This window comes from Lepisosteus oculatus, chromosome 8 (genome assembly GCF_040954835.1).
Source record: "Lepisosteus oculatus isolate fLepOcu1 chromosome 8, fLepOcu1.hap2, whole genome shotgun sequence".
Classification (NCBI taxonomy): domain Eukaryota; kingdom Metazoa; phylum Chordata; class Actinopteri; order Semionotiformes; family Lepisosteidae; genus Lepisosteus; species Lepisosteus oculatus.
In genome coordinates this window covers 13,398,508-13,414,077 of record NC_090703.1, presented here as the reverse complement: position 1 = coordinate 13,414,077, position 15,570 = coordinate 13,398,508, and the positions used below count along the sequence as shown (strand labels likewise).

At 37.4% G+C, this 15,570-nt stretch overlaps 1 protein-coding gene and 1 long non-coding RNA gene across 2 annotated transcripts; one reads left to right on the top strand and one right to left on the bottom strand.

The window, feature by feature from the left end:
• The first annotated feature begins 3,494 nt into the window (after positions 1-3,494).
• On the top strand, positions 3,495-8,263 carry LOC138241025 (uncharacterized). Its single transcript, XR_011190230.1, has 3 exons — positions 3,495-3,659; positions 7,259-7,491; positions 8,174-8,263. It is a non-coding gene; the product is annotated as an uncharacterized lncRNA (long non-coding RNA).
• On the bottom strand, positions 4,916-14,980 carry LOC102698082 (prostaglandin D2 receptor-like). The gene is made up of 2 exons (XM_006632486.3): positions 13,831-14,980; positions 4,916-8,374 (listed from the first exon to the last, which is right to left on the bottom strand). Exons 1-2 carry the CDS (start codon positions 14,656-14,658, stop codon positions 8,126-8,128), a joined length of 1,077 nt encoding a protein of 358 aa, XP_006632549.1. The 5' UTR covers positions 14,659-14,980; the 3' UTR covers positions 4,916-8,125.
• Positions 14,981-15,570: the final 590 nt, after the last annotated feature.

Sequence of the window (15,570 nt, the reverse complement as noted above, 5' to 3'; positions counted from 1 at the left end):
ACTTTGTGGCTTCTTTTTGTTGAAATTTAAACAAATTGTTCACAAGTATTTATCTCCTTCAACAGCTGTTTTGCGTCATCGGGATAACAAGTTAGCAAAGTCATCTCAGTTGTTACCACGCTCTCAGCTCAACCGGCTAAGATCCAGCTATTTCTGGGAGCTGTTTCCTCTTACAACAGAGAGTGGCAATGGTGTGGTTTCATTGTAAAATGGATTGAAACAAAAGTGTTCTTCTTGATTAAGCATCTTGATTTTCTGTTTTAGCACTGGAGTGGGGATTTCTAAGACTCTTTCTGTCTAGAAGAAAACTTGGCAATATGGCACACTGGTCTGTAATGTTCATGATTACAGTAAAACTGCATCCTCAATATTTAATGAGTCTTGTGTTTTAATGCTTTATCATTTGTTCCTAAAAGGGTTATGATGTTTCTTTGATGAAGCTGAGCGTGCTGGGCTGTGCTTTTCCTTTGTTATTACATACAATTCATTAATTTGCAAATTTGTTATCCTGTGACTAGGAAACTAAAGAAAACATGACAGCTGTCACAGGGTGATGCACACCATTATTGTTTACAGTGAAATGATGTACCGGATCTGTTCCAGTACACTGCAAACAAAAAAGTGGATTAATTTTATATTGCTGTGCATTATTAATTGCATAAAAACAATAAATAATTAGGATCTTTATATCTGCATATTCAAATCTTACAGAAGGCATATAAAGAAACATGGAAATCCAGTTACATTAGTTTTTTTCCCCTAAAAGTTCAGTACTTTCGTTTTGTTTCCTTATTATGTCATAACTGAAGAGTAACATTTGCCTAATATTGAGAAATAGAAGCGATTTACACATTTGTGCTTCAGCTTCTCAGTTACTCCCATTAAAAAAAAAAATATTTTGTTGTGGCTTGTCTCCTAACTGTTCTGGTGGTTTTCAGGCTCACATGTACAATGTGAAATATTTTTATTGTCAAGTAATGTAAACACAGCTACATGTGGAGTTGCTTTCTTTATGCACACTTTATGGATGTTTGGATTTTTCTCTTTGCCTTCTGAATCACTCCTGTACTGACTTTCATAAGCATCCCAGACCATGTATATATGTGTGTTCTGCCTTTCTTAGAATAATTTTTCCTCTAAAATAAAGCCCAAAGAGTATGCATGTGGTTTTACAGATTTATATAAAAATCCGTATCTTTAAAATTCTAAGGTTTTTTACCCTGTCACTGTTAAATGGATAGTGTTGTTAAACTTCAACACTGAATAATACAATATAGCCTGAATATACATATTACATCCTACGATGTTAAAAACTAACTCAGTTGGAGCTAATTTTATTCACATCTGTATCAGTTATATTAATTTAAATCATTTCCTCCGAATATTGGTATAACAATATACGAGAATTATAATAGGCCTATTAGCAAAGACTATCCTGAATACCTGAATCCTGAAAAGTGATCAACCTAGTCCTGTAAGAGAACCTAAAACATAGCTCTGTCTCCCTCTAGGGGCATTTAATGAAAACTGCAGTGGCAAATCCAGGGAAAAGGAGTTCTGTGCATGATTTGTTCAATTCTGCCTCCTTTGATGTTTGCATATTGTAGTGCAACATTTTTAATTTAAATTATTGAACTGCAGGTTAATGTGCATAACAGCATCTCCCTGAAGTGTGCTGTGTTTGGTTTGCAAAATTTGTTTTTCAAATGAGTGGGCATGGTTGTTTACTTTACTAAATACTGCATGTACAAGATAAGACAAGATCCTAGCAATGGAGTGTATCCAGGAAAACAGCTAAGAATTGAAATTCAGGATTAGGAAACCAGGATTATTTAGCTGTGGTGAATTATATCCCCCATGAGTAGGATGGGTGTCCTGAAATGAGTTTAATATTTGTAGTCTTGCAGTTCTTGGACTACATTTTGTCCTGTTGAATCACATAACATCATCATACCAATGAGTCACAAAGGAACATTTTTCAACACCACGTTTAGTAAAATTCTGCATATTTAATTCTCAATCTGCTGCAGATACCTAGCTGCTGGCTTGAAGACATGTTGATGAATATATTTGTTTTAAGCCATACCCAAATTCAGAGATCATAGTCCCTTATAAATGTTTCAGCTGCAGACCTACAGACTGCAAATACTTCTATGTCTGGGTAGGTTTATCTAATTACATGTATAAGTGGAATCATGAATCTGCTCCTATATACCATCCAGGGAAAATATAAAAAGGTTAACAAGATTTCAGGGTTCTATTAATGAAAGTATAACATTTTAATAGTTTATCTATTTGGTTGCTATGATGCAAATGATCTGACCAGGCTAAAGGAATGACATATACAGACAGGTTAAAGGGCTTACATTTTTTCAACCTTGAACAGCATATGCTATTAAGTGACTTTGAATGAACTACGTTTTTTCAAATACTAAGGTTTATTGACAAACTAAACCCAGGAGACCAACAAGTGAAAATTAGGCCTGAAAAAAGGAGGCACATCTGCATATAAAAGTGTCTGGAATAGGTTTTCCAGCTGCTGTTTGAATGCAGATTTCCTAGGAGCCTTCGGGAGTTGACTGGAGGAGATCCTAAGATCAATGAGCTTCCAGCAAACAAAACGTTGTGACAGTATTTTCTCACATTGCCCACACTAAACTCATACAGCTAGCCCTGGGCGCAGGGAAACCAGAGAAGTTCATTTTTGATAAAACCCCTCTATAATATGAAACGGAGAAAAAAGCCTCACAGACACGAGTAGTGCTAATCCAGCAAAGAGGTTCAACCACAGATTTATCAAGAAAACTTCTCGCGGCAGCAATAATACTAAAATTAATATTAAATTGCTACCCAAAGTGGCACTGTCTGTTAAACCACATATCTGTCCATCATTCTGGTTTGCAATCATATATGCAAGTTTTCATTATTTTTTTAACATATACATTATATATATAAGTTCAGGTGGGTAGCTGTGTCAGCATGCGTAGGCTGCAAAGGAACAAGTATTAGGTTTATTCCATGCTGAAAAGAGAAGAAAGAAAACACAACGCTTCAGCTGTGGAGCCTTCTTCGGGTGTGTGGAAGAAAAGTGGTGTGTGAAGATAATAAATGTCAGCTAATAAGATAATGTCTGGATCAGGGTTTCTGTAAAGTTCTCTTCTTAAACTGGTAAATCTGAGAAACAACAAGATATAGAATTTACATTTCTGTATTTTTGACCGCTTCCAGTGTCTTGCCTGATTACAAATTGTGAATAGATTAGAGATTTAGATTAGACTTGCACAGTACTTGCAAAAACCCCTCTTTCAACAAGATCTTTAAATTACATACTTACTGTAAAAGTTTCAATCATTTTTTAAATCTGTTATGTAACCACTAGGTACAGCTGTAAATATGCCACTCAGTTCCAAAGGATTAATTGTATAAAATTGTTTTTTTTAATTACAAGATTCATTTTTTCCTACATATTTCATTATTCCATAGACAACTGCAATTATCCCCTGGGCTAGTCAGTCTTGTGATAGGTGCGTACCAACACCTCACCTCAGAGCTGCCAGCGATCATTCCTGATCTGTTCTGCTTCTTCGCTTGCTAAACAACAGAGAAGCTTTGTGGGGACAGATACTGTTGTGCCACTGGAGTTACAGAGGGAAACAAAGGTATGTCTTTTGTATTATGTTTACTCAAATGTATGAAATCTCGAGATCAGGAAGCTTCTTTCGAAATGCTGACATTGTCTTTACATCACAATGAATCTTCCATTTCCTTTTGGAACTGTTTGGACTTGACTATCCTGTGATCAAACTGCATATCTGCCATTATTCCCAAGGTAAATTACAATGTATTTTCATGTCCTGTGAAGTAATAACTTGTGATTTTGTCATTTTCACAAAATTGCTCATATAACCAAAATGCCAGCAGATCACTGACATTCACCCACAGACAAGCAAGTAGTTGGATGAAATGTGGAGTGTGTAAAACCTGTTATTTTCTGTCTAATTAAAACAGCCTGAGAGACTTCATCCATCATAGAACACTTGAACATGCTACACTAATGTGGCATCTTACAGTACATCTAAACCTTTGTCTTCTAAATTGCTGCTTGATGGGGACAGCAAACACACAAGGTTTTGTAGGCAGTTTAAATGATTAAAAAGTAAGTGAAACGCCTTTTCCTCCAAAATAATCAAACTCTTGATACTTACTCAGGGGACTGATACTAAATGATAAAAAAATGCCAGAAATATCTTCTCCATCATCTCTTCTTTGTAAGGCTTAGAAGAGCACAGCAGCTTCTATGTTGAGTGTGGGTGTGTGATATACAGAAGTAAAACAATTTGCTTTGAAAAAGAAAACATCTTTCAAATCAAAAGAAACATCGTCAAATATGAGCTGATTCTGTCAAGAATTATGAATGTTTAACATAACTTGAAAAATATTATTGGGTATCTGATCTAACCTTCCTTCCCACACAATGTGAGTCTAGACCTATTTTTAACTGTAGTGGGAAATGGAATAGCCTTACATTTCGTGGTTTTAAAAAAAAATGCCATGGAACTCTAGTGGTTCAAAAGCATCACTTTTGAACTATAAAATGGAAGCCCCTGTGGAGCTATTAGTGGAAGCTGTCCTTTGACTAAAATTGTATTTGTGTTTTGCATGTGATGTGAAAAGAAACAATCATTTGTCACTCTTAGGAGCTTGGCAACAATATGTAGCTGCTTAATTTGTGACAGGTATAACAGCATTACAAAAGTTCCTATATTCCAAACAGGAATTTAAAGCTCCATAATGTTATGGAACACTAAACCTTTAGTGAAGCAAATTACTAGTTCAACTAAAGTTGTAATTTAAGTAATTAAGAACTCATTTTCTAAACCTGCAAAAATCACATTGTATAAAACACAGTGCTATATTCTCCAGCAAAATCAAATATATTTTTAATATATCACACAACAAGAAGTAAATATTCAGTGCAGTCATTACAGAAATCACATAAATTAACTCACAACAGCAGCAAGTCGCAATAACAACAAAAAATATTTTGTAACAGAGAAATCTCCACCTCTCCCTTCTGTTCCTCTCACAAACTAAATACCGGATACAGTTTTTTTACAAGGTCTTACTTCTTAAAGAGGCTGTAATCTCAGTGTGATTGCCTAACCGAATCGGAATTAATAAATACTTAAGACTGTTACAACAGAAAAGATAACATCTTTAGCACTACAGAATAATCTATGCAAAAACACACGTATTAAACTATACTGTGCATAACTGTGAAATGTCAGCATTGAAACGAATATTCATTAAATTCACATTGTACAACATACTAACACAAACAGAAATATTCATTTTACCAGCCAATTCCTCATTTCTGTATTAACTAAAATACACAAAATACAACTAAACAGATTTCTTGAGCTCCACGTGGTTTGTTTCTGCTAATAAAAGACAAGTTCAACAATGTTTTGTTTAGTAATGAGACAGTATGAAAGACACTTCAAAAAGCCTTATTGATAAACATTCTTGCATGATTTATGCTATTTACCAAGTATTGCTTGATTGCTACTGTACATCTTGCTGCTCCAAAGCAGAACTGTGTGTGTTCGGCTCCATTTTTTTAATGTTCCAAAAGGGGAAAAAAACAATAATTTGGACAAATTGGATTTTTGTTGATCCATTTATGACTCTGGGACAACTGTAGCTTTGTGGCACCTCAGTCAGACAGACCCTTGATGCCATTATTTCATGTGATATATAATTATTGAGTTTAATATTGAGTTAATATGGAGGGTTAATGCCACATGCAGAGATATTAACAATCTAAGAATGTCTGAATGGACTTGTAAAGGATGTCAATGTTGTACACATATCAAATTAGAAACTGTCCTGCCCTTCACTGCAGGTATCAAAACCACATGTCTGTTTTTGTTGGCTGGGGCATGGGGCTGGTACAGCCTCAGAGTAACAGTTTACTGAAAGCAGGGGCAAATGACCATTTTAATGACAAAGGAAATGCGAGATAAACAAAATCATAACATTAGTCAAATGGTGATCAGCCTTAGCTTTGGGGAATAGAGAGCCTATGACAAAATAAGGAGATAAGAAGACATACCCAAGTTAGAAGTCTTTGCGTCTGGCATCAAGTAAGTAGATCGCATCTGCGGTGACCTATCTAACTTTTTTATCTACAGAATGGTAAGGGATTCTGTATTCTTGGGTAGGAATTGTCATCACATCTTTGTGTCTAAAGATTTCAAACTGAGTCTGCACCTAAGTTCACACAAACTTTGACAACAGCCAGGAGCTATGGAACCGAAACATCTGTTTTCACAAGCCATAAATAAAACATACTGTCCAGAACAGAGAAAGATGACATGGAGATAAAGAGCCCCATATTGTTTTTAGTTATACTGTGTACTTTTCTAACTCTCCACAACAGGCATGATCTTTGAAAGACTGCTTTATAACACGTTTGTAATATATAGAATAATTCTTCGTGCATCAAAAGCATCTCAATGCCATAATGTTGACAAGAACGTGAAACATAATCGTAAACGTGAAATCAATTAGGTGTTACTGCTTTATACATTCTATACACACATTGTACAGCGTGTTAGTAAAGTCCTGTTCAAATCCACTAACAAGCAGTAAGCGTTGTTTAAAGGTCTAATTATCAGGATTGTGATGCCTATGAGGATTGCTAACTAATCTGTCCATTGAAAACATATTTAAGTTGACTATGGAGATGTAAAAGGGTGGGTAAAGTGAAATTCAGCAATTCAAGTAATGTTTGGACATGAGACCACACAGAACAATGTTAGTGATGTTTTGGAAAGGAGTAAGTTCATTTCCCATTTTTACTTCAACTATATATTGAAATACAAAAATTAAACATATTAGTGTTCCAAGCAGCAGGCCTGTTGCTTATCAATATAGCAAAAAATGTCCACATTCACAAAGTATACATAGCTAAGAACTGAATCAAAATCTGAAAAATTAAATAGTACCACATTTTTTCAGCAATCAATCTTCTGTTGCTCAGTTTAGTGAAAGTTCAGTAAACGTTTCCCAGAAACTTTCCAACTGTCTGTAAAGCAGCTTATCCTCACTATAATCTGTCATGAATCTTGGAACATTCACCTAATGCCAGAATGAGAACCATGTGCCCTGCCACTGTTCATTTACTTTAGCATTTCCATTTATTTTTGCATTTCTCTCAATGGCAAAGGTTATTTTTTATGATTTTTTTTTCCAGTCAAGATAACCTGGGGAAGACGACCGCTTCTGCATGCATGTCTTATGGTCTTCATCTTGTCTGATAATAAAATAATGTACAACTAAGGATTGGCGTCACATCCAGAATGTACTCCTGCCTTGTGCCTGCCGGGTTAGGTTCTGGCTGACCACAACCCTCTAGGAAGAAATGGTTACTGAAGATGGATGAATGGAAAAAGCATGTATGTCATACATACATCTGGGTGGACGTGGGTGAGTACCGGTGGTTTTGCCACAGGGAGGAACAGAGGTTGTGTCCTCTGTTCCTCTGTCTAGTGATGCAGCTTGTGTGATTATTTTCTTACATTCATTTCAAATTTTGTTCATGATGGATGGTGTGGGACATGACCATTCGGACAAACTCACTGGTTAGATTACTATGATGACTTGATAGCATTACCTGTCATCACTTGTCCTCTAACAAGTGGCGTCATTCACAGACAACAATGGCTTAACACCACAGTTTTGCTCTTATGAACAGCTCACTGTGTTAGGTCAGAGGAGCATCACAAACAAAAGTAAAAAACGTGGTTTGGACCACCAACAATCTGAGAAAAACTCAGTTTTTCTGTGCCTACTTTGGCCAGTATAAAATTTAAATGATTTTTACCCATTCTCCACAAAACACAAAGAGGTGACTGGGCAATTAAGGGATTGACTGGACTTGGCTCTAGTGTCCAAAAGCTTCCCTCTCCCAAAACAATTCACTATTACATATCTATTCACAGTAAAATGTGCTTGATGGCCTGTTACTGTTCTTCATATATGCTTATATTTATACTTCCACATACACACATATACATATTATTTCCAGACACAGCACCTCAGTTCCTCGGGAGAGTAGGGGCTATGTTTCTGTCGCCTTTTGCTGTGACACCGGTTCCTGTTGGTGCAGAGATGAGCGCCTCCTCTGGCTGTGGCACAGCTTCTCCACGAGCTTGTGCACCAGGGTCCGGCAGAGGGAGGTGCGGAAGATGATGAAGACCCAGGGGTCCACGATGGAGTTCACGGAGAGGAACCGCAGAGCGTTCAGGTCCTTTTCTTCCTCCTCGGCTCTGGGTTCTCCTGGGCTGAAGGCTCCAATGTAGGCCCGTACCTGGAAGAAAGCCACATCGCCGAGGCGTGGATCAGATGTCATGCCCTCTGCAGCCAGAGGGCGCTCCTTCTCTGTCCTGTCCCTAGTTTCCGGTCTGCTGTCCTTCCGGTCCCTCTCTTTCCCTTGGGCTATATATTTCCGGGTCATTCACTCCGTCCTCGCTCAGCATTGATGTTCGGATGTCCTGAGACCCGCCTAGCACCAGGGCGCCCCACGTCCGCTCCCTGAGGGCATAGGTTTCTATACGGCATTCATGAACTCTTTGCACTAATGAGCCCAGGCCTTTTTTCCTGTCTCGCCGCTACGCATATGGGTCTTTTTCCGCTCTCCTGCTCCCCACGGTGAGTCCCTTTGGACGTCCGTGACATCAGAGTCGCACTTCGCGGACGAGGGGCAGACAGTCTTGCCTCTCACCGTTACACAGCAGATTCGGGGATGATGAAGAGGCCTGTCAGCTTTTGCATTTATTCATTCAGTTACCTATCTTCAGTGACTCAGTGTGATATTTCCTGTCAAGTCTGATACATATTAATTCCTTGCATTTATTGATATCATATGAAATAATATAATAGCTGATGTCCAATGCTTAGTCTTTAAAATAAGACTAACTGTCTTTTGTTAAGCAATCTGTCTCATGAAAATAGCATCAAAATCACTGGTTGCATTTACGTTGCTTTTACAAAATTATGAGGAAGTGTGTTATCCATGTTTTAGGTTCCTCTCCATTTTGTTGTTTACACAGCCATGGTTAATCGAAACAAATATGGACTGACACTGAAGAGCGCTCTTTAATAATATCACCATTTCTCTCTGTTTTATCTTCTGAATAAAACTTCTGAAAGCAAAGGTGAACAATTAAGCCATTTGTAACAGTACCAGGAATTGATTCCAGTCATCCCAACATAATCACCTTTTAATTAAAACAAATGACAGATACTCAATAGTAAGTTGAGGACAGGAGGTTAATATGTTTATCTACAAATTCCTGTAGCAGAATGTTAACTGAAAGTTTATTAATACATCATCAAGTTTATACTTCATTTTTACAGTCACTTCTTTATTCAATCAGGAAAGCCAGCTGTGCTAACAAACTACACATACTGTACTACACCCAAATAAATTCAGACTGTCACCTAATTAAATATTTTTACCTTACCTTTTGTATATACTGCAAATATACCACATGATAAAAAGCTAGCTGTCAATGTGGAAGGAGATAAGACCTTAAGTAAAGTAAATATTTTATTGAAAGGCAGAAATATTCTGTAATGATACATTTTAAATGTATTATTAATAGTAAAGCTGACATACGTGTATGGATTGAGACAGATATGAGAGGTAGTAGCAGACACCTCTAACAAATTTAACCCTTTCTCAGACTTTTTCACAATCCACACACAAGAGGATACAAGCAGAAACTATGGGCAAGCGTGTATAAAAAGCTTTTTTAACACAAAAAGACAACGTGACCAGGCCTAATTTTATCAAGTAGAAAGCATCACACCAACATGCATCTCTTAATTAAGACACACATACTACTCACGTTTATGAAGGGCTGCTTTCTAAATACTTGTGAAATGTTATTTGCATTTAAGCTACTGAAATCAGTGTGGGCCAAGATTTCAAGATAACGTGACACCTTATACTTGCACACAATTTATGTGAATGCATAACCTTTCACAAATAGCACCTTGCAATGCTGAAACAGGCATTTTTCATAATGTGGAATGAATTTTTCGGCCATAACACACATGCGCATGATTTATTGCTTCCAAAGTTTCATGCAAAAGACACATTTGTGAGTGAAGAGAAGAACAACTGCTCATCTTTTTCATAATGTTATAAAGTTATTTTAAATTGAATCAACTTTTTCTTCCCATGTTCCCATTTAATTAATTTACAGATCTAACAATTTCTACTGTGTAAGAAAAATGTTGTAATTGTAAGTCTTTTGCATTTAAACTATATTCAGAGTAAGAAACAAGTTTCCTTTTGAATTCTATGCATGAACTATGCTTAAAATAATTACCAATAATAAGTGGTGCAGCCTGTGTTTATACTTAGGTTTTTTATCTTTAGTCCCCAACAAGTCCATTCATTCATTTTCAAACCTCTTTATCTGATACAGTGTCCTGGGGAATTCCAAACCGGACAAGCAAGGGGAACAAGGGAGGATACACCCTGGATGGGATGCCAGTCCATCGCAGGAAATATAGTTTCCAACCCATTTATTCAAATTACTATTATCATTATCATTAAGTAAATACTTATATAAGCATTCCTGATGTTTGTTTTAGATCAATTGGCAGCTCACTATTATTTATTTTTAAATTTTCCTCATACATGTAACTTAATATATCAATATCATGATCTATATTACACACACACACACATATATATTTATATACTCTGTCCTTGTTGTGACAGCGGTGTTACCAACTTATATACTGATATTGTCTGATCTCAGATGCAAAACAAGGATCTGCTGGGTTGACTTTCTTGATGCCTTTGAGGATTTTAAATACTTGTATCAGGTCATCTTGTGTCCGTCTCTGTTTAAGACTAAAAAAGTTTAATTCCTTCAGCCTGTCAGTGTAGGACATTCTCTTAAGCCCTGGAATGAATCTGGTTGCCCTTCTCTGGATGGATTCCAGAGCAGCAATATCTTTTCTATACATATCTTATCTATTTTGTACATAATATTCTAAATGAGGCCTCACTAGCACATTATACAATAACAATACAATTACACCCAAAGAAGGCTCCACAGCTGAAACGTTGTATTTCCTTTCTTCTCTTTTCAGCATGGAATAAACCTATTACTTGTTCCATTATACAATAACACCCCTTAATTTATTTTTGCACTTTTTACTATGTATCCTAGCATTTTGTTTGAAATTTTAATTGCTTCCCCACATTGTCTAAAAAAATCGAACTGATGTGGGTGGCACAGTGGTGCAGTTGTTAGCGCTGCTGTCTTGCAGTGCTTGAAGCCATGCGTTCAGTTTTGGACCTGGGGTGCTGTCTGTGTGAAGTTTGTATGTTCTTCCCAGGTTTGTGTGGGTTTTCGCCTGGTGTTCTGGTTCCCTTCCAGAGTCAAAGAAGCTACTGGTAGATTAATTGACTTCTGGGAGAGTTGGCTCTAGGTGTGTCTGTGATTTTTGTCTGTCTGCTGATGGACAAGCAGGGTGTATAATGCCCCTTGTTTGCAAGGCTAGGCTCCAGCCGGTTTGTATCCTGTGGCTGGTAGAGGAATCCTCCTCCTCTGGGCCCCTGAGCAAGGCCCTTAACCCCAACTGCTCCAGGGGCGCTGTATAAATGCCTCACCCTGTGCTCTGACCCCAAGCTTCTCTCCCTGTCTGTGTGTCTCATGGAGAGCAAGTTGGAGTATGTGAAAAGACAAATTCTATTTAATTTTCTGTTTCTACAGTGTTTGATAATCCTCTTAATTTGGTATCATTTACAAACTTGACTAGTTTACTATTCCAGACTCTACAGTAGATCACTGATATAAATCACGAAAAGTAGGTATACTAGTACATATCCCTGCCGTACTTGACTGATAACCCCAGTTTGAGTGCCTGTATTCCGACTTTAATATTTTATGAGAAACTTTATCAAAAGTCATATGAAAAACTAAATACATCATATCTGTTGTTGTTTGTTCAGAACACTAACAATTTCATAAGATACCACTGGACCCTGGTGATTTATTAATCTTTAGTGCTTCTAGCATCAGAAACTCTTCTCTTTCTTCTATGCTGATACGGTCCAATACAGCTTTATCTGTCTACTGCCCTAGATATTTTGTTAATAAATATTCATTTAGTACATCAACCATTTCCTTTCATTTTCATTGTCTAAAATATATGCATATGCTTTATGCACACACTGTATACTGTATGTACAGTATATACCATTTATATACCAGGTTTTATTTTGAATATGTACCTTGTCTCTTGCTACTGTAGGTCTAGGCTATGTCTATGTATTTGTTGTTAAACATAAACATTTGAATGCCCCTTTTAGACTGCAGAAGCAGACGACCCTGCCAAAACACTGAGAACACTTCTTTGAAAGAGACTGACAAAGATAAGGTGTTACAAGCCAATGGGTCTATTACTAACCAGCACCAACAGGGATATGAAGATACTCAGATTTCACTAGGTCGAGTACGGTCATATCAAAATAACTAAGGAGTTCCCACACCCTGAATGCAAACATCCTGCCTCACTCCCAGGCTCTTCTGTGAAATCTAGTGATGTAACAAAATCCAATATTCTGTAATATTTTGCTGAAACTTGAGGGTTCACGGCCTCTAAAGAATTGAGTTGCTTTTTTTTTATTAAAAATGCTCTTTATTTAAGATGTACTTTTTTTAGATATTGTGAACTTGAATGGTCACCGTGCAACCCCCCTGTGAGCCTTTCTGTCTGTAATATTGCCTGACTTTGGCAAAAGAAGGAAGTCTATTCAAGTACAATGGAATACACGTTCTGCGGGCTGACCTACGAGAAGAAACCTAGAGAATAAACAAAAAACAGAAGCCTGAAAATAATCTATTTTTGAAATACAATGTACCATAAATCATGTAGTTTTGGAGACTCGCTCTGTTCTGAACCATAACATAATTATGTTAGATATCATTAACGATTTCTGTTCCACCTCTCTTCAGCCAACAATTGTTACAGTATACCAATGAAAATAAGTTGAAAAATGCAAGTTTGTTTTTTGAGCAAATTGCACTAAATTAAAGGAAAAAAACACGATCGTCATCAGCATTGATGAGCGTCTTATTAATACTCTAGGTTCGATTTCACTTGTTAAAGTGCATTTAAGGGATGATGAATTTAACACATTTAACAATGCGCTGCCTGTTTGAACACAAGGTTTTCAATTCATTGTGGGGCTTGATGTCTTTAAAACTGGGACATCACACTGAATTCCATACTTCTCCTTCATGATAAAAGGACACTACTTCAGAGATTAACAGATGGCATTGATAAGAATAGTGAGTCATAGTTGGTTTCTTCTAGCGAATGTAAATTAATCCGCTAGAAAATTCAAGTTGCCACACAGGTTTCCGGTAACCCCAATAGCTGAAAATGAATAGGTATAACATGTCCTATTCTTTTCACACAAAAAGACAATTCCAATAAATGATCTCGCTTCCTTATTGTATTTAAACATCTGCCTTAACCCCCGATACAAAGGCGACTTTATGTAGGAATTAAGAAAATTACATAAACTTTATGAACAAGCAAACGACATGATCACGTTGACTGAAAACCAACAAAAACTAAAACGCTATAAACAGAATTCAGAATAAACCAGGCGTCAAACAATATTTGATATATTTAAAAACTGTTTTACTTTGATTCTTCCAAAAATAAACAATTGTAATTTAGTTGCAAAATTAAATAAATAAAAATGTACTCATCCGTTTTCTTACTTACGGTGATAGGGACTGAACAGATGAGAAAGATCAAAGTCATGAGCCCCAGAAGAATGAGGTGGTCTAACTCCTCGGGATGACGGCTCTTGGGCGGCTGACAAGTCCCTTCTCCTGTTGTTACATCGAAAGAAGCGCTCCAGCTGTTCTGCCGGCGGGACAGTTTGTACATCTTCAACAGGTTTATCTTCACCGTGATGTTGCACACCACGATAGCCAGGATCATCACCAATATTAGTGTGGCATACAGAACTGAGAACGCCTTATCCTCCGGTTTCGTCTCGCTCATGCTGATAAAACACCAAGTCCCAGGATGATACTGCCTGTACCTGCCGATTTTGAATGCGGGCATCAAACAGAAGACCAAACAGATCGCATAAATCCCGAGCAGAAAGAGGAGCGCTCTCTTTTTAGTGATGTGCTGCTGATAAAAGTAAGGATGTCCGATGGACAGCAAACACTCCAGAGCCATAGTCAACAGAATGAGCATTGAGCACAAGCCGAAGAAAGCCATCAACGAGGCAAAGGTCTGGCACAGGTGGTCACTGAGGTCCGTCAGACATTTGGAGAGCGCGTAAGAAGCCATTACCATCGGGCTTAACAGTATTTTACCCAGTAAATCCGTCCAAACCAGACCAGTGACCAGCACGTAGAAAACGGAGACATGGTTGTATCTGGTGTTGGTTTTGTGTCGGTAAAGGATCCAGAGAGCGATTGTGTTGCCGACAAACCCTGTTGTAAAGAGCATCACGCAGTACACAACCGACTGCCGATTTGCTGTGGGGTCTGTGGTATTTGAGATGCTGCAGGTGTTGCTGGTGTTGTTCTGCATTTTGTTTAATTGTTTTGGGGTTTTTTTTAGCCACGGACTGTGTTCTAATCCATTCAAGTTTGTATGTGTTCGACAAAACACAACCCACGAAATGTAGTGCAGGGTCAGAAGTAGTGGTAGTTTTAAAATCTTATCTCAGCAACTTGTGTCTTTCACTTCACCAGTCTTCTTCATCGCGTTATCTTCCCCCCTCAGCGAAAGACTCCTCTGGTTGCGTTTTCAAATTCGCACTTAGCCGCCCGACCTTCTTGCACTTGACAGCTTTAGCGGAATTGCAAAATACGTCTACATGCAACAGTTAACAGCTGCTTTTAAGCACTGCCCCATTTGCGGGCTATGTGACATCATCGCGACATAGTGTTGTAGCCTGTATATGTTTCTTTTGCCGGAAGGAAAAAAAAAAGATAGTATTACTTTCCAACTGATAACTTACAGAAATGTTAACTGCAAGAGAAAACTACTGTTGTCAGACACCGAATAAAAAAATAATTTGGACGCTATGATTTAATTCAATACAAATGAAAACAAATATTTTTGAAAGGTTGACAAATCCTAAATAACCCCAACAACTGTTGTAGCAGCAGTAGCAGCAGCAGCAATAAAAATTAACATTTTTGTTTATGTTACATTGTTTGAACTGCTCTCTTGTTAAAGTTTCGGTCAGTGGTAGCTGTTACATACTTCATCAGTTTTGTAGGACATGAAAAGTTGTTAAAAATAGTCACGATAAGACTTTTAAGTGAAACCAGTGTATTGTTTTATTGTTCATATAGACCTTGACCACAGAACTCCCTAAATATTGATGGTCAGCACCAGGCGTGGCTATTAAACGTCATTACATTTTCACAATTGTCACAAGATAGTTATTATGCGTCTTTTTAAAACAGATAAATAATTCAGTTTTGTTCAGTT